The sequence below is a fragment of the Berghia stephanieae genome, chromosome 5 (assembly GCF_034508935.2).
Source record: "Berghia stephanieae isolate SIO BIC M18660-M18661 chromosome 5, UCSD_Bste_1.3, whole genome shotgun sequence".
In the NCBI taxonomy this organism is placed as follows: domain Eukaryota; kingdom Metazoa; phylum Mollusca; class Gastropoda; order Nudibranchia; family Aeolidiidae; genus Berghia; species Berghia stephanieae.
Window position 1 is genome coordinate 25,759,647 of NC_088364.1, and position 22,590 is coordinate 25,782,236.

A 22,590-nucleotide genomic window follows, 5' to 3' on the forward strand; every position below is an offset into this window, starting at 1 on the left:
CCACTGAACGTGCTCAAAGCTCTTTACAAAGGGCTCCTTACCAACAGCAACACGTAACATATAGAACGAAACATGACGCATGTTAGGCGATATTACACTTTTTCGACAGAGACAACGCTGCTTACAGGACAGGTACTAATTTTACACCTGAGTACGGTGAGAGAAAGTTAGTAAAGAGCCGTTTCCAAGGACTCAACTATACGCCGAACCCAGGACCTTGTTAATGTTTTTATTACACACACACACACACACACACACACACATATATATATATATATATATATATATATATATGTGTGTGTGTGTGTGTGTGTGTGTTCATTACAAAATATAGTTTTCAGGTTTTGTGCGAATTTGCCCCAATTATTTATTTATTTACTTTAAAATAATTTCAGACACGTGTACGATCCTGCCTGCGATGAGGAAGATCATCAACCATTGCCGTGACGAGTACGGCTGGTCTGATGACGACACAAAACCCTATTTGCCATTCTGGAAAAAACCGTCTGCCAGGAAGGCGGAGAAGATCAAGGATTCGGACTCGCCATTTGTGAGTGTTGGATTTCATTGTTTTCATTGTCATCGTCGTCGTCATAATAATCATCGTCGTCTTCGTCATCCTGATCATCATGATCATTATCATCATCACCATCATCATCATTATCATCATCACCATCATCATCATCACCATCATCATCATCATCATCATCATCATCATCATCATCATCATCATCATCATCACCATCATCATTATCATCATCATCATCATCATTATCATCATCATCACATCATCATCATTATCATCATCATCATCATCATCATCATCATCATCATCATCATCACCATCATCATCATCATTATCATCAAGAATCCTTTACGAGTCCAGGTATGTGGTAAATACAGTTGCATTGCTTTATGTTTCCACTTCGTTATCATGGTCGTGCCTTTAATTGTCCGATATATGTGGCTTATCGTCTCAAGACGGTAAACTAGATGCTAAAAAAAAAACGATTATAAAGTTAGAGTTACCAGAAATGTGAGACTTTAGTTTTCACCTTAAGAAATCATGTTCAATGTCCTTAATCAAACATATAAATATTACCCAAAATTCATATGTTCAAAGATACAATTAATTTATACATTAAAATAAGCTTCCGGGAGGGTTACCAACCATACATGAAAGCGGCGATGAATTTACGCCTTGATAATTTCATCATAGCATAGTAGTGTGACACCATTAGAAGTTGCTGCCCCCCCCCTCCCCCCCCCCCCCCCCCCCCCCCCCAAAAAAAAAAAGCAGCTTTTAATTTTGAAAAATAATGTTGCATTCATGTAGGCCCCCTGTTGTATTTTTATATCTCTTGATCTCTTTCACAGGTCTACCAAAACTCGTTTAAACTGAAGACAGCCCCATACGTGGGCAATCTGGCCACCTACAAAGGTGGTGGCTATACTATCCTCACAAAGCGAACCTACTGTCGAACCAAGGTCAAAGTTCAAGGGGCCAAGGACGCAGACTGGCTTGACCTCAACACTAAGGCCATCTTCCTTGAGTTTACAGTCTACAACCCTAACTCCAACCTGTTCGCCTCGGTGACGGCTCTGACAGAATTTCTAACTACTGGTAACGCAATGCCCAGGACCGAAGTTAAAGTAAGAATTTTTTTTTAATGGGGTAGGGGAAGGGATAGAGAAGAAAGGGTTATGAGATCATGATTTATGACCAAAATATTGATATTTGGATTTTAATGTTTTTGGGAAGAGCAACCATATCTCTTGATTATGGTAAAATATCTAAAACCAAGAAAATATGATGTTTCAACTCTTAATTCAGAAAAGTGAGTGGAGCAGGCACTTATGTTGGTAACAACAAGATATGAAGTGAGTAGAAAAGTGCCAGAAGACAATAGAGAATAAAAAATTTTTTTCGCGGCGGTGGTGGGTTTGAACCTGCGACCTTATTGGTACGACAACCTCGCCTGGCAGGTGAGAGCGTGGCTCTACCGTGTGAGCTATCCACGAACACAAAAATATTCGTTTCAAACCCAAAGTCATTTCTAGATCCCTCTCTCACCCACTTCTTGAGATCGCCGATTCGTTCACCACCATCGCGAAGTAATTTTGACCAGCAGTTAAGCTTAATAGCCAATATTCTCATCACAAACATATAACATAGAAACGATTGAGACATTGAGTATGCTCCGGTGTATGGGGTGAATTTTTAATTCAGAAAAGTGAGTGGAGCAGGCACTTATGTTGGTAACAACAAGATATGAAGTGAGTAGAAAAGTGCCAGAAGACAATAGAGAATAAAAAATTTTTTTCGCGGCGGTGGTGGGGTTTGAACCTGCGACCTTATTGGTACGACAACTCCGCCTGGCAGGTGAGAGCGTGGCTCTACCGTGTGAGCTATCCACGAACACAAAAATATTCGTTTCAAACCCAAAGTCATTTCTAGATCCCTCTCTCACCCACTTCTTGAGATCGCCGATTCGTTCACCACCATCGCGAAGTAATTTTGACCAGCAGTTAAGCTTAATAGCCAATATTCTCATCACAAACATATAACATAGAAACGATTGAGACATTGAGTATGCTCCGGTGTATGGGGTGAATTTTTAATTCAGAAAAGTGAGTGGAGCAGGCACTTATGTTGGTAACAACAAGATATGAAGTGAGTAGAAAAGTGCCAGAAGACAATAGAGAATAAAAATTTTTTTTCGCGGCGGTGGTGGGGTTTGAACCTGCGACCTTATTGGTACGACAACTCCGCCTGGCAGGTGAGAGCGTGGCTCTACCGTGTGAGCTATCCACGAACACAAAAATTCGTTTCAAACCCAAAGTCATTTCTAGATCCCTCTCTCACCCACTTCTTGAGATCGCCGATTCGTTCACCACCATCGCGAAGTAATTTTGACCAGCAGTTAAGCTTAATAGCCAATATTCTCATCACAAACATATAACATAGAAACGATTGAGACATTGAGTATGCTCCGGTGTATGGGGTGAATTTTTAATTCAGAAAAGTGAGTGGAGCAGGCACTTATGTTGGTAACAACAAGATATGAAGTGAGTAGAAAAGTGCCAGAAGACAATAGAGAATAAAAAATTTTTTATTCTCTATTGTCTTCTGGCACTTTTCTACTCACTTCATATCTTGTTGTTACCAACATAAGTGCCTGCTCCACTCACTTTTCTGAATTAAAAATTCACCCCATACACCGGAGCATACTCAATGTCTCAATCGTTTCTATGTTATATGTTTGTGATGAGAATATTGGCTATTAAGCTTAACTGCTGGTCAAAATTACTTCGCGATGGTGGTGAACGAATCGGCGATCTCAAGAAGTGGGTGAGAGAGGGATCTAGAAATGACTTTGGGTTTGAAACGAATATTTTTGTGTTCGTGGATAGCTCACACGGTAGAGCCACGCTCTCACCTGCCAGGCGGAGTTGTCGTACCAATAAGGTCGCAGGTTCAAACCCCACCACCGCCGCGAAAAAAATTTTTTATTCTCTATTGTCTTCTGGCACTTTTCTACTCACTTCATATCATGATGTTTCAACTCTGTTTCCCGTGAGCATCGGAAGAGTATAAGTCAAGCTTATATTAGAAGTAGGATAAAATTGACTCCAGAAAACGCCACCCCCCCCCCCCCCTTTCCAACTCCTTCTTGAATATAATATACAAAGGCACCTTAAGAATTTACTACCTCTTTACTTAACCCCCTATTTGCCCCCCCCCCCCCCCCCCCCCTCTCTTAACTGTGTTATACAACGACAAATAAAGAGGTTATTCGGACTACCACATTACCCCTGATCTTTAAAACTATTGAACTATCCATGGTATTAATGAAATCATTATCTTTTTATTTGTAGTTTGTGTTTTGTATCCTTTCTTTTTAAAAAATGTATTTTCCTGTTATCTGAAAAAGGCTTTAATTTTTTTGTTTTTATTTATTCAATGTAAGTCAATGGAACCTCAAAGTCAACGAAACAAAAACGGAAATTAAAGTAATTGATGATTGGGAAAATGTCAGGAAGCTTGAGAATTAGATCAACGGGGAAAGAAGACCTGAAAAGAAGGAAACTACTAGCACGAACGCCTTTCGAGACCTGTTAAATACCTGGTATAGGCAGGACATCATTAGCGACAGCAAAAGAACACGCCTTTACTAAGCCCTTGCACTACAAAAAAATTTTCTATCAAATCTAAAGGCGGAACATAATCTACTCTCTCTCAAAACGTTGGCACAAGACAGGGGACACGTGGAAAAATATTACAAAAGGGATCCAACAAGCAGAGGACATGCTGACAACCGTAGAATTCCTGGCAAGCGACCTTGAGACTGCGTAGCCAATATCAGGGGCCTGATTCATGGACCGAGATTATTTCCATTGTCTCGGACTAAAATGCGTTACGAGCTATATATGAGGGGAATGATCAAAATTCAGTCCAACCTACCATGAGATACACATTGACAAAAAGAGCGTCAGATGACGGCTTCTGGTTTTGTTTGTGCAAAAAATCAAATAGCGGTAGACAGATAACTTTGAAAAAGAACAAAAACATAAATCAAAAAAAAAAAAAAAGAACACAATATCTAATCAGGGTCAAACTGGAATTAGGGTGTAAGCGCCAAGAATTGGATTATATTTAAATCGACATTATCCGCCGAAATAAAGATTTCTGTATGGTGGTAAAACGTGCTGCCGTAAAAGTTTCATAATTTAGTTTTGGCCAGAAATATTTTTAAAACGTTTACTTAAGATATAGATTACCTTAAATTTGTCAAAAAGTCTTAAACCTGAGAATTCTTTAGAGCCAAAACGTAAGAAATATTGGGATTAAGACATTTTTGACAAGTTGGGGAGAGGGTCAATTTTAATCCGATGATACATATTGTGTTATGGACTAAAAGTTTCCCGCCCAAGGTACAATACTGTCGTACTATTTTCTTTTAAACAGAAAAAAAAAGATAAAAAGGAACTTTAAATTTTGGCCAGAAAACTCGTCCTTCAAATATTGATGATTAAAATTACTCATTTTGGAAAAACTTCGCCAAGTCCTCAGATTTGAGATTTTTTTTTGCTAAAGATGAGGGTCATTTTACTCGATCGATATTTGAATGTCGAGTTTTCTGGCCAATTTTTTAAATACATGATTTTTCAGGCAGAATAAGAGGTTTAATGTCATTGTGCGTCCAAGTTGAAAATGCTAAAAATGCTAAAATATGAAAATACATATAGAGTGTTATTTATTTTATTGATTGGTTTACAAGTCAAATTACTGCAAATAAAAGAGTAGGTAAACGCATGTAGTCAGCTGCCGGGCCTCTTAGATTTGTACAGCACAGAGAACGCTGATATAATCGCAGCATAGAATATAGGAAATAATTCGAAGGAATTGTCGGCTATCTCATCAAGCGGTATAACACTTGAAGTGTGACCTGTGGTAGTCCCGATAGCTCAGTTTGTAGAACACTCGCTTCACACGCAAAGGGATCGAGATCAATACCAGGTGAAGTCGAGTTTTTTTTTTTCTGACCCTCCTGTCCACCCGGCAGTGATAGGGTAGCTGAGTATGTTAGATGTAGCGGAAAGTACCTCGCAATTTACTATCGTTCTATCAAAAGGGTAACAAGCAATTGCTACAGTCGGTTGAAAAGTTGAGAATAATAGAAAAATGCGATGGGTCAGGAAGTTTTCTCTTCTTTTTCTGCGATCGTCCTTGTATGCCTTCATTTTTGAATGTCTAGTTGGTGAAGGAACTGCGTTGTCTTCCTCAGCTGTGTCCGGGGCCCTTGCAGTTTAGTCTGGTACAAGGCCAAAGATCCTCTCTTGCTGATGCATATTAATGGCAGGTCTGGTGTAAATGGTGCTATTTTCCTCACTTTACGAATGTTTTGCAATATTAGACATGTCTGGTTTATAGATAATCCACTATTTATTATTCTAATTGTTGTAACAATCCATTCATCTGATTGCGTTGCAGGTATTCCGCCTAATAAGCTATGTGGGAGGGTTTGGCCTCATTGTCCTTATCATGGAGGTCTTCTTTGGGTGCTTCACTATGTACTTCTTCTACCGCTGCATCAAGAAACTCAAAGCCAACAAGATCAAGTATTTCAACGATTTCTGGAACCTTCTGGAGTTCGTGCTCCTGTGTTTTGCCATTGCCTGTATTGTTCTCTATGCCTTCAAGCACATTCTCACCGAGGTGGCAATGAGAGCTCTTCATGACCGAAAATCAGGTGAGCCAACATATTATATTTAAACCAACAGACACTTTGATAACCACGCCTCTCGGACAGTATCATAATGTATAAAATTGCAGTGATTAGTATACAGAGCGAACTACACAGGTATTACTATCGATGGCACGTGTCTAGATAAAATACCCACTGTTCTACCGCTTGATCAATCGAACCAACACAGAAAACTATGTGTAAATTTAAACGTTTATAAATGATCGAGAAAATCGTAATAACTAATCAACCATTTGGCGGTATAAAAACAATAACAATGATCAGAGAACGATCGATTTCATTCACCTTTTTGGTTTTAGACAACTATGTTTGTCCGACCACGTATGAAGGTGTGTCACAAGTTCCATGTTTTGATTGGCCAAAAATATATTGGTTAATTAACTGCCGTACTCTAAAAAACTCATATTTAAAAGTTTGGTGTGAAAACTTGTCTTTCAAATATCGATCGATTTAAATGACCCTCATCTTGACAAAAACTCTCAAATCTGAGACTTCCCATTTGAACGAAAAAGCAATCATAAAAAGGGAATGGAAGGAACGAAATTGATGTCACTCACTTCTTTGTATTTGTTTTTTGACACCATATTTTGCATTATTTACAGTCATGGCAATAGGGAATGAGATTAGCGGAAGAGTAGCGTCCCTTGATTGGACGTCACCCATAGTCTGTGACGTCACCGGCGGAAACGTTATTAGAGAGAGAACGTCATGTTGGTTGTGCGCATGCGTCTCTCGTCCTCGCGCTAATCTCATTCCCTATACTGCTTATTTCGTCTTTCTCTCTATCTTGATAACTCAGTAAATAGAGTTCTCGCCTCACAAGCTAAAGTGACTAATATAGATCCCGGGTCGGGTGCAGTTGATAAATTTTCTTATTTTTCGAGCCACCCAAGTCATGATTGGGTGCCTGGGTCTTATATAGCTGGTGGAATGTACTTTGCTAAAGGAATGCGCCCAACACAACGGGTAACAAGCATTGGGGCGTATACATGATGAAGTCATACCTTCCTCCTCTTCCAGTTCAAAACTCATTGAAAGTGTGTAACCAGTCCTCAGAAGAACTAACAGTGGAAAGTTTACATATTGAATTATACATATTGAATCTTTAAGTGTTATGACTATTTTAGTAGCAGGATGTATAGGTGTATTCTTATGAGTAAAGGGCGTAAAAGAGAGACAACCAGCATTTATTTAGGCTAGAAAATACGAAGATCCGTTGTACAATGTTTGTATCCAGTCCTCCGGAGGACTTGTTTCTTACTTCCAATGAGATTGGAACCAGTATTTTGACGTCACACTTTCTGTTCTCTTTTGCTTTAGTCTGTTTGACGCTACAGAAACTGAGTTTAGTTTCTTATCCATGTGCCCCATGTTTATGAAAGCCTGTATTTTTAATCTTTCTATACTTCTATCATCTCCTTATCAACCTCTTTTGATCTCTCAGTCTTCCTTTTACACTAATGTAGTTGGGTCCGGTGGCTCAGAGAGACGTTGTTTCGTCTTGTCACAAGTGTCAAGCAATGTTAAGTGTGGGCAGTGGTCGGATGGGTGACAGTAATTGTAGAAAATTATATTCCCGGTGTTGTGTCTTAAACACACATTACCCTCCCGACAACAGGTGTGAATGAGTGCCTGTGACTATAGGCAGTGACGGACATCATAATAGTGTTAGTACATAGGGACGCCTAACAGGCGACTAGTGCTGCATAAAATGGAAACATGGTACAATTTGGCTTGTTGGAGGAATAAATTACACAATGTGAGGTGCATTAAGCATGATAAATGTTTATATATTATTTATTGATGTTGAAACGTGCCTTAACATTTCGGGGGCAACATAACCGAGAAGATCAGGCATTTCACTTAATGCAGAATCACCCGGTTTCAACCCACGCTGTCGGCATCTTGTTGCTTCCTTGGGCAAGAAACTTGTTCGTCTTGCTTATATTTTGGCGTTGCCCTGCGGCTGACGTCTTAGTTATCTTTGCCTTTTATCAAGATTAGATTCTAAATAAATATCTCACACGAGGATGGGTACAGGAAATATATATATAATTTTAAAAACATTTTGTTTTATTATTTACCTTCTTTCGCAGACGGCTTTGTCTGTCGACATCTTGCTTCATTCTTGATAAAGAAACTTAGCATCTATTGCTCAATTCTTTTGCGTTGCACTGTGGCTGATACCTTGGTTTTCTTTGCCTGTTATCAACATAGACCCTTTAAAAATCTGCCCCGTTGGTTTTCTTTGCCTTTTATCAACATAGACCCTTTAAAAATCTGCCCCGTTGGTTTTCTTTGCCTTTTATCAACATAGACCCTTTAAAAATCTGCCCCGTTGGTTTTCTTTGCCTTTTATCAACATAGACCCTTTAAAAATCTGCCCTGATGATGACTACAGGGAATGGTGTTTTAGTATTCATTTTCTCACTTTTTTTTCGCGCTGTTCTGCGGCTGTTGCATCAAAAGAGAAACTCCCTTGAAGGGGAAATATAAGTTTTTGTTTTATTTTGCTATTTACAGACGGCTTCGTCAACTTCAACTCCGTCGCCTTGTATGACGAGTTCTATGGTTACATCATGGCTGTGGTGGTCTTTATGGCCACCATCCAGTTTTTGAAACTGTTACAGTTTAACAAGAAGATGGGGATGCTGGGAGCTACTGTGAGTGTCAATGTTATCGTTGTCATCATCAGCATGATTAAGATCATCATGATCATCATCATCATCATCACCATCATCATCATCATCATCATCATCATCATCATCATCATCATTATCACGATCATCATCATCATCACGCTCATCATCATCATCATTATCATCATCATCATTATCATCATCATCATCATCATCATCATCATCATCATCATCAGCAGCAGCAGCAGCAGCAACAGCAGCAGCATCAACATCATCATCACCGTCGTCATTATCATCATCCTCGCCATCAACACTACCATATCAAAAACTACATTATCACCATTGTCGTCAGCACCATAATAATCCGTCAACATCATATCTGTTATAAATGACATTGACAAAGACCTCCCCTCGACGTCAACAATCAGTCAATATTATAGAGAATCTTATCAGCTATCGCCTTTACACATCTATAAATAGATACAAACGCTATTTTTAAACCAACCAGTTCAGAGAACCTTTTCTGCTTTAATGAATCAGCAAAAGAATTCGGTCAGACCTTGTGACGTCTTGTGGCTTCAATGTCACTTTGATAAACTGTTTACTATTAAATAACTGCATCAATTTGTTTTAATTTTTATTTTTATTGTTCTCTTTTTAAAATTTTTTTTGTTATTTATTCTCTCTCTCTCTCTCTCTCTCTCTCTCTCTCTCTCTCTCTCTCTCTCTCTCTCTCTCTCTCTCTCTCTCTCTCTCTCTCTCTCTCTCTCTCTTTTCATTTGTTTATTGTTTTAGTGTTTATTTTTTGTTTGATTGTTCGTTTTTTGTTTGTGTCTTATCTTGTCTATTTGTAGTTGTTGTTTTGGGGATTTTTTTATTGGTTGGATTTCTTTTCTGTTTTTATTTTCAACGTTTTTTACTTTTGTTTTGCTTTTATTTTCAGCGCAGATATGTGGTTTTGTGTATGACACTCGCTTTCGGATCGGAAGGTCCATAGTTCGAGCCTCGTATTGAGTCCTTGTAAAAGGCTCTTTATTCACATTCTCTGACCGTACTCTGGTGTAAAATGAGTATCTGGCCATTAACAACGTTGTCTCTGTCGAAAAAATAAATTTGTAATATCGCCTAACAGGCACCATGTCTCGTTCTGCATGCTACGTGTTGCTGTTCGTCAGGAACCCTTTGTAAGGCGTTTTGAGCACATTTAGTAGATATCGCACTATATAAAATCTTTTGGTTTTTAAATTATTTTTTGTTTTGGTCTTTATCCTCATTGGTTGTATGGGGGAGGGGGGTGTTGGTTTGTTTCTTGTGTTTTTTTGTGTGTATTATAAAGGGGTGGGGATTGTTTGTTTTGTTTTTTTCTTCTTGTTTGTTTTTTTTTTTTTTTTTTCAATTTCTTTTATGTCTTCTTATTTCTTACTGATATTCTTTTTGTTTTCTTTTTTTTCTTTTTGTTCCTGATTTCATCCTGTTATTTGTTTGTTTTGTTTTGTTTGTTTGTTGTCTGTTTGTTTTTAATTTTGGTGTTTCTATTCTAATGTTTATTATTAGAATACACAACAGAAGAACAAATACAATGATTATAACCAACAAACAAACGCAGATATATTTTTTTGCAAAATGAAGCGATTATAACAATAAATATAACAGACAAACAAATGCTTGTTATGTGACCTTTTGTTTACCAACAAAAAAAAAAAACAAAACAAACAAACGAACGAACGAATACAAAAACTGTAACCGACAAACAACGACACCCGTGCTGTGATAAAATAAAAGGCTCAAACATAAATTATTGACTCGATTGTCTGGTGAAAAATATAAAAATAGCAACATGCTTAAAATAGAACATGTACTACTTGTGGTTGTTGATACAGGAAGAAACTTGACACGACATGCAATGAAAATATGCAAATTCTGTTTACAAATTGACCTACGAGTAGCATTCCTCATTTTGTGAGCGTTCGCCTCATTCGGTATTGATGCTGTGCGCCTAGCCAAATTACTCACAACATTACCAGACGGATATAGCGTACCAACACACAAAACTATGTGTAACATTGAACGTCTGATTCATAGAATTTATTGAGAACTATTCATAACAGTGGCGGACGAAAACCTATAACAAAGGGCTCAGTGACGTCAATTGGATTCAGTAGTCTGATGTCACGCCGCCCGGCAACGGCTGCCATTTTGGTTCTAAACAAAGAAAATCATTACTTTTTATTCTTCAAGCTGGCTAGAACTTTTCATGTGTCTTGTGTAAAAGTCAAAACATGATCAAATTTATGGGTTTTTTTCACTCTGGATACGCTTTTATGCTCGCCGGAGAAATGTTTCATAGTGCGTCCGCCATTGTTCCGATAGTTTAGAGCCAGTGTTACTAAGTTACCATGCGTCATTAGGAAGGAAGTGACGTTACGACTATTGAATCCTATTTCGCTCCTCGCTTCCTCTATTGATCATTCGACGTCGCCATCACGTGTCCTCCACGTCGGCTCCGTGTCATCAACGAGTATAGATAGAACGAAGTTGACGTCACTCGGGTCTTTGTTATTGTTTTTTGCCATCCGCGTTTTTGAGTAATTCTCACTTTAACTGTATAAACCATACTATAAAAGTTCATGGTTACACAGTAAAGTGAGTGGAGCAGGCACTTATGTTGGGAACAACAAGATATGAAGTGAGTAGAAAAGTGCCAGAAGACAATAGAGAATAAAAAAAATTTTCGCGGCGGTGGTGGGGTTTGAACCTGCGACCTTATTGGTACGACAACTCCGCCTGGCAGGTGAGAGCGTGGCTCTACGTGTGAGCTATCCACGAACACAAAAATATTCGTTTCAAACCCAAAGTCATTTCTAGATCCCTCTCTCACCCACTTCTTGAGATCGCCGATTCGTTCACCACCATCGCGAAGTAATTTTGACCAGCAGTTAAGCTTAATAGCCAATATTCTCATCACAAACATATAACATAGAAACGATTGAGACATTGAGTATGCTCCGGTGTATGGGGTGAATTTTTAATTCAGAAAAGTGAGTGGAGCAGGCACTTATGTTGGTAACAACAAGATATGAAGTGAGTAGAAAAGTGCCAGAAGACAATAGAGAATAAAAAAATTTTTCGCGGCGGTGGTGGGGTTTGAACCTGCGACCTTATTGGTACGACAACTCCGCCTGGCAGGTGAGAGCGTGGCTCTACCGTGTGAGCTATCCACGAACACAAAAATATTCGTTTCAAACCCAAAGTCATTTCTAGATCCCTCTCTCACCCACTTCTTGAGATCGCCGATTCGTTCACCACCATCGCGAAGTAATTTTGACCAGCAGTTAAGCTTAATAGCCAATATTCTCATCACAAACATATAACATAGAAACGATTGAGACATTGAGTATGCTCCGGTGTATGGGGTGAATTTTTAATTCAGAAAAGTGAGTGGAGCAGGCACTTATGTTGGTAACAACAAGATATGAAGTGAGTAGAAAAGTGCCAGAAGACAATAGAGAATAAAAAATTTTTTCGCGGCGGTGGTGGGGTTTGAACCTGCGACCTTATTGGTACGACAACTCCGCCTGGCAGGTGAGAGCGTGGCTCTACCGTGTGAGCTATCCACGAACACAAAAATATTCGTTTCAAACCCAAAGTCATTTCTAGATCCCTCTCTCACCCACTTCTTGAGATCGCCGATTCGTTCACCACCATCGCGAAGTAATTTTGACCAGCAGTTAAGCTTAATAGCCAATATTCTCATCACAAACATATAACATAGAAACGATTGAGACATTGAGTATGCTCCGGTGTATGGGGTGAATTTTTAATTCAGAAAAGTGAGTGGAGCAGGCACTTATGTTGGTAACAACAAGATATGAAGTGAGTAGAAAAGTGCCAGAAGACAATAGAGAATAAAAAATTTTTTCGCGGCGGTGGTGGGGTTTGAACCTGCGACCTTATTGGTACGACAACTCCGCCTGGCAGGTGAGAGCGTGGCTCTACCGTGTGAGCTATCCACGAACACAAAATATTCGTTTCAAACCCAAAGTCATTTCTAGATCCCTCTCTCACCCACTTCTTGAGATCGCCGATTCGTTCACCACCATCGCGAAGTAATTTTGACCAGCAGTTAAGCTTAATAGCCAATATTCTCATCACAAACATATAACATAGAAACGATTGAGACATTGAGTATGCTCCGGTGTATGGGGTGAATTTTTAATTCAGAAAAGTGAGTGGAGCAGGCACTTATGTTGGTAACAACAAGATATGAAGATATGAAAATTTTTTATTCTCTATTGTCTTCTGGCACTTTTCTACTCACTTCATATCTTGTTGTTACCAACATAAGTGCCTGCTCCACTCACTTTTCTGAATTAAAAATTCACCCCATACACCGGAGCATACTCAATGTCTCAATCGTTTCTATGTTATATGTTTGTGATGAGAATATTGGCTATTAAGCTTAACTGCTGGTCAAAATTACTTCGCGATGGTGGTGAACGAATCGGCGATCTCAAGAAGTGGGTGAGAGAGGGATCTAGAAATGACTTTGGGTTTGAAACGAATATTTTTGTGTTCGTGGATAGCTCACACGGTAGAGCCACGCTCTCACCTGCCAGGCGGAGTTGTCGTACCAATAAGGTCGCAGGTTCAAACCCCACCACCGCCGCGAAAAAATTTTTTATTCTCTATTGTCTTCTGGCACTTTTCTACTCACTTCATATCTTATGGTTACACAGTGTACTGGTTCATTATATTTCCGGATGGCAGTGTTGTAAGCTTCTTAGCCAAGCGCATACTATCTATATTATATAATAGGAGTCGGAGTCTCAACTCCGCCGGTTTCTGCAAGATTGAAGTCTCTATTAATTTGTCGCTAGTTATTGGAAAAACAATCAGGTTAATAATTTGGTTAGATCTCTCTTTTTCCAACTAAAAAAGATTGCTTCCATTAGACGGTTCATATCTGAGGATGTGACCAAGCACCTGGTTGTGTCCCTCGTACTATCGAAATTGGATTATTGTAATGCTCTGTTGTTTGGCGTTTCGCAATACAATCTGAAACGTCTTCAGATTGTCCAAAACAGCGCTGCCAGACTAGTATTCATGAAGCGTAGGTGCGACTCTGCCGGACCTCTACTTCATGACCTGCATTGGCTGCCTGTTGAGAAAAGGATTAAATTCAAAGCTTGTGTTTTAGTGTATCGTTTTCTTGAAGGTACTGCCCCTTCCTACCTTTCAGAACTAATTGAAAGATATTCAAAACCTCGCCCCTTACGTTCGGCCAGTGATTCCACAAAACAAGTTGTCCCTCGAATTCGGAAAAATGCTGGAATGAGATCCTTTTCTCATTTCGGACCCTCTATTTGGAACGCCTTACCGCAGAGCATTCGTGAAAAAGAATCTTTGTCTATTTTTAAACGTTCGCTTAAAACATATTTGTTTCGATTTTAGTAGATGGTATGAGAAGCAAGATAGGTTTGGTTTGTGTTGTGTGTTGTGTTGTGTGTGTGTGTGTTTGTGTGTATGTGTGTGTGTGTGTGCTTGTGAGTGTAAATGAGTATGTTTCAGCCAAAGTAATTTGTAATTTAAGCGCTTAGAGTCTGGTGTCTCGGAGTTATAGCGCTATATTTCAGCATTATTATTATTATTATTAATTCGAATTCGCGAAACCTTGTTTGTTTACACCTGGAGCAATGGACGGAAAGGAGCACTAAAAAGGAAAAAAAGTTGGCCAATTTTGTTCTGCAATTAATTGTAAAAATGGTCGGAACAAGCTGAATGCAAGGAACTTTCCTTCCATCAAAGGATGAGGAGATGTAATACGATCTTTCACTCAAATTTTCTGGACTACTACTAGATAGAACTTACTGGACTAGACTTACACTTGACTGTCTTACTTTGTCTTTTGTGAAAAGGGACTATGACCAAGGCTTTCATTATAACTTCATGGAGAATCCAATTCCCTTCTGCTCTCTCTCTCTCTCTCTCTCTCTCTCTCTCTCTCTCTCTCTCTCTCTCTCTCTCTCTCTCTCTCTCTCTCTCCATATTCATATATCTGTCTATCCTACTCCCTCTTTCTCTCTCTATCAATCTCTTTCTCCCTCTCTCTCTCTCTCTCTGTCTATCTCTCTCTCTCTCTCTCTCTCTCTCTCTCTCTCTCTCTCTCTCTCTATCTAAAAAGGGTTTAATAGAAGACGGTGCATATATTATAATATATGTCAGGTCGTATCAAGTCGGTAAGCATCCTCTCGCTCATAATGTTAAAATGTAATACAATTGAAATTTTGCACGGCTTTCGCAGCTTTCTATATTCACTTGGGGGATTTTGTCTCACTAAATTCTCTCAGACTTTTGATGGGTTTGTACGATTGATATAGCGGGCAGAAAGTTCTATGTATTTTATTTAAACACATACCATGAATACACAAATGCCATGTTTAGTGACTTGACATTGAACACCCACATAGGGAAGGAGACCCGAAGATTCACGTCTCCACATTTTCATTTTAGTCTCGGGAGAAACGATATTTAATATCCACAATAGCCTTCAACAGCCATGACGTCACTTCCCTCGTAATGACGCATGGTAACTTAGTAAAGGCTCTAAACTATCGGGAAAATGGCGGATGCCCTCATGAAATAGTTCTCCGAGGAGCATAAAAGTGTATCCAGAGGAGTAAACCGTTATAAATATGATCATGTTTTGACTTTTATACATTCTGATCACATGACATATGAAAAGTTCTAGCCAGCATGAAGAATAAAAAAGTACCCATTTCCTTTGTTTAGAACCAGGCTGCTCGCCGTTGCTGGGCGACGTGACATCAGACTAGTGAATCCAATTCAAACGAACAAAAAGAATGAGTGAGACCGTGGCTTTCGTAAAGTTATGGCCTGATACAGACCAAAAAATGACGTCAAAATGCCGGTCTTTTGCCACAAAAGAAAACAAATCGTGAGCTGTATTCAATAGTTCAACCAATGAAATAACTTGTTTCCATGAGATCTACTAACAACTCACTAGGCGGTGCAAAAACCAAATCATGACGTCAAACTGCCAGTCCTTTTGGATTTCAGTATCAGGCTATAACAGAACGATGGCTTTGGTGAGACCGAGACTGACTGCGTGTTTGGGCTTTTTATAGATAGTTCGAAGATGACGTCACTCAGGTCTTTATTAATGTTTTTTGCCATCCGCGTTTATTAGTACTTCTCACTAAACTGTATTAACCAGATTATAAAAGATCATGGTTACACACAGTTTTCTGTGTTGGTCCGTTATACTTCCGGCTGGCAATGTATAACGGACCAACACACAAAACTGTGTGTATCCATGAACGTTTATAGTCGGGTTAAAACAGTTCAGTGAGCATTACTCATAAACGCGGATGGCAAAAAACAATAATAAAGACCTGCGTGACGTCATCATCGAACAATCTATAGCCAGTTACAACGTCACAAACATACTAGAATAAACACCACACAAAACTCACGAACCCACAGTGCTTCACGGGCATAAAAACCAACAGTTCACAGCAACAACACAGCTGAGAAAAAGAATAAACCAGAACACACAAAGATATGTTCTCAACATAATATATGCGATTATAATCGGTATTGACATTTATTCTTCCTGATCATAAGACATAGCAATTGGATTCAGTAGTCTGATGTCACGCCGCCCGGCAACGGTGGCCATCTTGGTTCTAAACAAAGAAAATCATTACTTTTTATTCTTCAAGCTGGCTAGAACTTTCATATGTCTTGTGATCAGAATGTGTAAAAGTCAAAACATGATCATACTTTAGGGTTTTTTTCCTCTGGATACGCTTTTATGCTCGCGGGAGAAATATGTCATACGGGCGTCCGCCATTGTTCCGATAGTTTAGAGCCAGTGTTACTAAGTTACCATGCGTCATTAGGAAGGAAGCGACCGTTGAAGAGTATTAAGGTTGCTATCTTCTGTTCATTTAATTTTTTTTTTTTTTTTTGGAAATGACAACTAGATTATGAATATAGATAGTATGCGCTTGGCTAAGAAGCTCATAACATTGCCATCTGGAAGTAAGCGGACCAACACACAAAACTGTGTGTCACCATGAACTTTTATAGTCTGATTCATACAGTTTAGTGAGAAGTACTCATAAATGCGGATGGCAAAAAACAATAACAAACACCATAGTGACGTCATCTTCGTTCTATCTATAGTAAACCCTTTACACGTTTTTGGGTGTTTCAAAACCAGCTTGTGTTGTTATTTATTAGTGTTGCTAACGCTGCCATTTTCTCGCGGAGCCAACAAAAACAAAGGGACATCACTCTAATGTTAAGAAAAAAACCCCTCTAAGTTGGGAATCCTAGTAAATATCATTGCTATCATAGACCCGTCGTAAACGTGTTGCCTTTCCAGCGGCAGAGACGGATCGGGATTGGCGACGCACAATTGGATTCAATAGTCTGATGTCACGCAGCCCGGCAACGGCGGCCATCTTGGTTCTAAACAAAGAAAATCATTACTTTTTATTCTTCATGCTGGCTAGAACTTTTCATATGCCTTGTGATCAGAATGTGTAAAAGTCAAAACATGATCAAATGTATGGGGTTTTTTTCCTCTGAATACGTTATTATGCTCGCCGGAGAAATAGTTCTTACGGCGTCCGCCATTGTTCCGATAGTTTAGAGCCAGTGTTACTAAGTTACCATGCGTCATTAGGAAGGAAGTTACGTTACGACTTTTGAAGAGTATTATAAAATGATAATGTTCGAGCCGTACCCAGCCCGTTCCAGCACATTCGGAAATAAATTATAGGAAGTAGAAAGAGAGATACAAGTGGGGAAAAAGAGAGAGAGAGAGAGAGAGAGAGAGAGAGAGAGAGAGAGAGAGAGAGAGAGAGAGAGAGAGAGAGAGAGAGAGAGAGAGGCGAAATCAACCTTCATAATCTATTCCAACTTCTGCAACTTCCCTCCACCATTCTGTTTGAGTAACAATCATGAATTCAAATCTTCGATATCAATTATGAGAATAGGGGAAAATACAAACAAACAAAAAACGGAACTGCGCTGGCCATAATTTAGTGCAGCAATAAATTAAATTTCCAGCAAATACAGTTTTGTCACAGATATGTCACGAGTGATACACGACTCTGCCACTGTCTTACACTGATCTAGCACGGATCCCTGCTGCTGGGCATTAAAACGGTTCCACCCCAGCGTGAACCAGTCAACGGTCTCATGAAAGGGTTTAAACAGAGCCCGTCGTTCTTTTTAAATTTTTGTTGTTGTTGTTGTTGTTGTTGTTGTTGTTGTTGTTGTTGTTGTTGTTGTTGTTGTTGTTGTTGTTTGTTGTTTTTTTTGTTTTTTTTTTTTTTTTTTTTTTTTTTTTTTTTTTTTTTTTTTTTTTTTTTTTTTGGGGGGGGGGGGGGGGGGGGGGGGGGGGGGGTTGTTGGGGTTTTTTTGTGTGTGTTTTTATTTTCGGTTCTGTTTTTATTTTTTCGTGCCAAACTGCAATGAATAAAGATTGTGTAACCCCATTGTTGTGTTATGGCAAGTCAACTTTCCTTATTTAGACCGGAACTTGGACTAAGGACCTGATTTTTTTATTACTTGGTGAACTTTATTTGAATCAAGATGACTCTCCCCACTACTTGTAATAAATAATTCTCAAATTTTAGATGACTTCATTCATATATTTTATGCTGGCTCGATCGAACTTGTTAGACTTCTACCATTGATTTTCTTACGGATCCTTAAAACCTGAAAGTTTTCACATGATTAATTGTAACAAACGTTATATGCGAAAATTCCCGGTATTTTATGGGATTGTGTTTTTAACTTTTTTAAAATACCCGAAATAGCCATGGCGTCAGTCACAGTTCAGCGCCACAAAGTGATCAATACTGCCGTACTCTGGAAAAAAAACCCATATTTGAAAATTAGGCCAAAAAACTCGTCCTTCAAATATCGATCGATTTAAATGACCCTCATCTTTGCAAAAACTCTCAAACTTGGGACTTCGCGCGTCCCAGTTAAGTTGCTTGCTCAAGCCAAGAATGAAATATCACAAGCTCGAACTCGATATACAACTGGTATTCCTAATAGAGAGCCATAAGTACTGTGTCGTGAAAACACTGGATCCAATCTTATTGGGTGTGTGAAACCAGTCCACCGGAGGGCTGTTTACATAATATCTTGTACAACTGATCTTCTCGTTTCAGAGTGATGGTATCTTATTTTCTAGCATAAATGTAATGCCGGTTGTCAATAAACCATCAACCCTCGCTCTTTTGACGTCCTGTAATTCTAAGAATCATACATCCATACGTCCATACATCCTGCTAGCAAAAGGACTGGTTACATACACACTTTCAATGAGTTTGAAACCGGAAGAGTAGATGGCGTGACGTCACGACTTTTCTGTCCTATTGGACTGGAATAACCCTGCCGTCGGCCAGCCATAGATGAGCGCCACTAAGTGAGATAGGGCGTAGTGACTTGACATGACCAACGTCACAAAGCTTGGCAAAGACAGGGACGATTGTGAAGATTTTAGCCCACGATCGGCTCGATAAGAAACTAAAGCCATAGCGTTAAGGGGCAAAATGGATTCCTGAATATTACAATGAGTAAAGTTGTGAGGGGGAAAAAACTTGAACATATATATATCGCAATATAAATATATATTTGCCATGTGGTCGAGTGGTATGAAACCCACCTTCGGATCGGAAACTAGCCTGTGTGCAATCTTAAACGTTTACTGACTGTTTGATATAATTTAGTGAGAACTAATCATTAAAATGGCGGTCTTAAAAACAGTAACACAGAGCTGGGTGTCATCAATTTCGTTCCTTCTATTTTTGAAGGCACTAGGAATGGAAATATAAATAGCTCTGGCGTTTGACTATCGAACTATTTCTCTCTTTGCTAAATATTATACGGTAATTCAATTTTCTACCATCGGTTTTTCACTTAATGAATGATAAGTTTCTCTGTTAACCTTTGTGTGTGTTTAATTTATGTAAAATTGCGCGGCAGTATGCACAATTCAGACTATTACATAATCCAATAGATGGCGTGATAAGTTTAAGTCATCGATATTTTTATTCGGTTGTTGTGCACTTTGACTTTACACAGAGAAAAACAATAAAACAACGGTTGAATCAATTGACTGCGATTTGGAAATTCGCAATGGCAACAAGCACGCAATTTTTATACTGCTACTGAAAGCTTATATTATTATTAGCCCGAGTCTCGAGTTTGCTTTGCACTGAAGCCTTCTGCTACGTAGCTCATTGCCCCACCTGCCTACTGTGTTAGATAATAATATGCTGGTCTAAATAAGTATTGATTTTGTGGCACGCGACATGCGGCATAAGGGTGGGTGGGTTGGGGGGGGGGGGCGGGGGGGGGGGGGGGGGGGGGAATTGGATTCAGTAGTCTGATTTCACGTCGCCCGGCAACGGCGGCCATCTTGGTTCAAAACCAAGAAAATCATTACTTTTTATTCTACATGCTAGCTAGAACTTTTCATTTGCCTTGTGATCAGAATGTGTAAAAGTCAAAACATGATCAAATTTATGTGTTTTTTTTTCCTCTGGATAGGCTTTTATGCTCGCCGGAGACATATTTCATACGGGCGTCCGCCATTGGTCCGATAGTTTAGAGCCAGTGTTACTAGGTTGCCATACGTCATTAGGAAGGAAGTGACGGTACGACTGTTGAAGCGTATTGAAAGAGAAGGAGAGCAAAGTCGCCAGTTTGACGTTTAAAATGATGGATACCAAAAACTTTATGGAATTGTTTTTGCTTGTTTTTTGTTTGTTGTTGTTTTTTGTTTTTGTTTTCATTTTTTTTTTTTGGCTGTTTTTTTGTTTTGTTTTTTTTTGTTTCTTATTTCATTTTGGTTTTGGTTTTGTTTTTTGTTTGGTTTTTGACATTTTGTTTTTGTTTTGTTTTTTGTTTCCTGTTATTGGTTGTTTTGTTTTTTTTGGGTTTTTTTTTTTTTTTGGGGGGGGGGGGGTGGTTGTTGTTTTTGTTTTTTGCTCGGCGTGGAAAACGTGGGTTTAACATTTGTCATTTTTGGAAACTACTTTGCGTTAAACTAGCATCCTATCCAAAGGGTAGCAGGTATTAATTGGTATTGTCTATTTTACGCTTCCGTGATGAACTCTGGTTTCTTGGGCCGAATGGCTCAAGACTACTATTTATGACCATTTTAACATTTTACTTAATTTTCCTATTATAATTCGTTCCGACATGATGGGCGTATTGACGCGGTGGGTCAACTTCACTGAGGCCGGCTGCTCAAATCGGATAAATGATCCAGATGTTGTTGTTTTGTTTCTGGGGAGGGGGGGGGGGGGGCGATAGAATAAGCCTCAAATGTTGACATAGTGTTGGATTAATCTAATGTTCCCATTGCCACTGTAAGGCGGCCATCTGTCGCCTGTCCGTGTTACTTCTTTAAACCCTGCTTGCATGCAAGGATTGTATTTATATTATTATATTAAAATGTCGGGGGGGGGGGGGGGGGGGGGGGGGGGGGGGGGGGGGGGGGAGAAACACTATCTATAGTATGCGCTTGTGTGCGAGCGTACGTTTGTGTGTAGCAATTCTATTTAGATCTAAATATATTATATTATTGTTGTTGTTATTATTATTATTATTATTATTATTATTATTATTATTATTATTATTATTATTATTATTATTATTATTATTATTATCACCATTATTATTATTATTATTATTATTATTATTATTATTATCATTATCATTATCATTAGTATTATTATTATTATTATTATTATTATTATTATTATTATTATCATTATTACTATTATATTATTATTATTATTATTATTATTATTATTATTATTATTATTATCATTATTATTACTACTACTTATTATTATTATCATCATCATCATCATCATCATCATCAGCAGCAGCATCATCATCATCATCATTATTATTATTATTATTATTATTATTATTATTATTATTATTATTATTATTAATATTATTATTATTATTATTATTATTATTATATTATTATATATATATATAGTAGTAGTAGTAGTAGTAGTAGTAGTAGTAGTAGTAGTAGTAGTAGTAGTAGAAGTAGTAGTAGTAGTAGTAGTAGTAGTAGTAGTAGTAGTAGTAGTAGTAGTAGTAGTAGTAGAAGCAGTAGTAGTGAGAGTTGTAGTTGTATTGATATTATTTTCATCGTAATCATCGTTTTTGTCTTCATCATCATTATCATCATCATCATCATCATCATCATGATCATCATCATCATCATCGTCATCATCATTATCATCATCATCATCATCTTTTTTTTTACTAAAGCCATAAAAAACGGGTATTTTGTTTTTGTTTAAATTTCCAACCTTGCCCGCTTGATTGATTTGTCGGTGCTATGAGAGAACTGGTGACAGCGCATTTCACGTTATTTTGCATAATCACGGGGAATTATAAAATAGGACGAGACATTTCGATCTGGTTACGCCATCTGTCGCCATTGATTGTTTATCCCTGCCCTCGTAACCAAAGGACAGACAGCGGACATCAGCATGCGCCAAGCACACTTGAAAATGATTTTATTATTATAACACCGTATTACGGATAGCAACAACTTGTTTTTAATATTCATCGGAGCGTAACGTCACGGCTTCACCTCTGCA

At 38.5% G+C, this 22,590-nt stretch overlaps 1 protein-coding gene across 1 annotated transcript in view; it reads left to right on the forward strand.

Annotated features, from left to right (window-relative positions):
• Nucleotides 1–22,590, forward strand: part of LOC144972664 (uncharacterized) — a 181,886-nt gene that overhangs the window by 91,001 nt on the left and 68,295 nt on the right. The window contains exons 30-33 of the mRNA XM_078914143.1: nucleotides 396–550; nucleotides 1,378–1,653; nucleotides 5,996–6,254; nucleotides 8,793–8,932. Coding sequence (XP_078770269.1) covers nucleotides 396–550; nucleotides 1,378–1,653; nucleotides 5,996–6,254; nucleotides 8,793–8,932 — 830 coding nt within the window. The remainder of the gene's footprint in view (nucleotides 1–395; nucleotides 551–1,377; nucleotides 1,654–5,995; nucleotides 6,255–8,792; nucleotides 8,933–22,590) is intronic.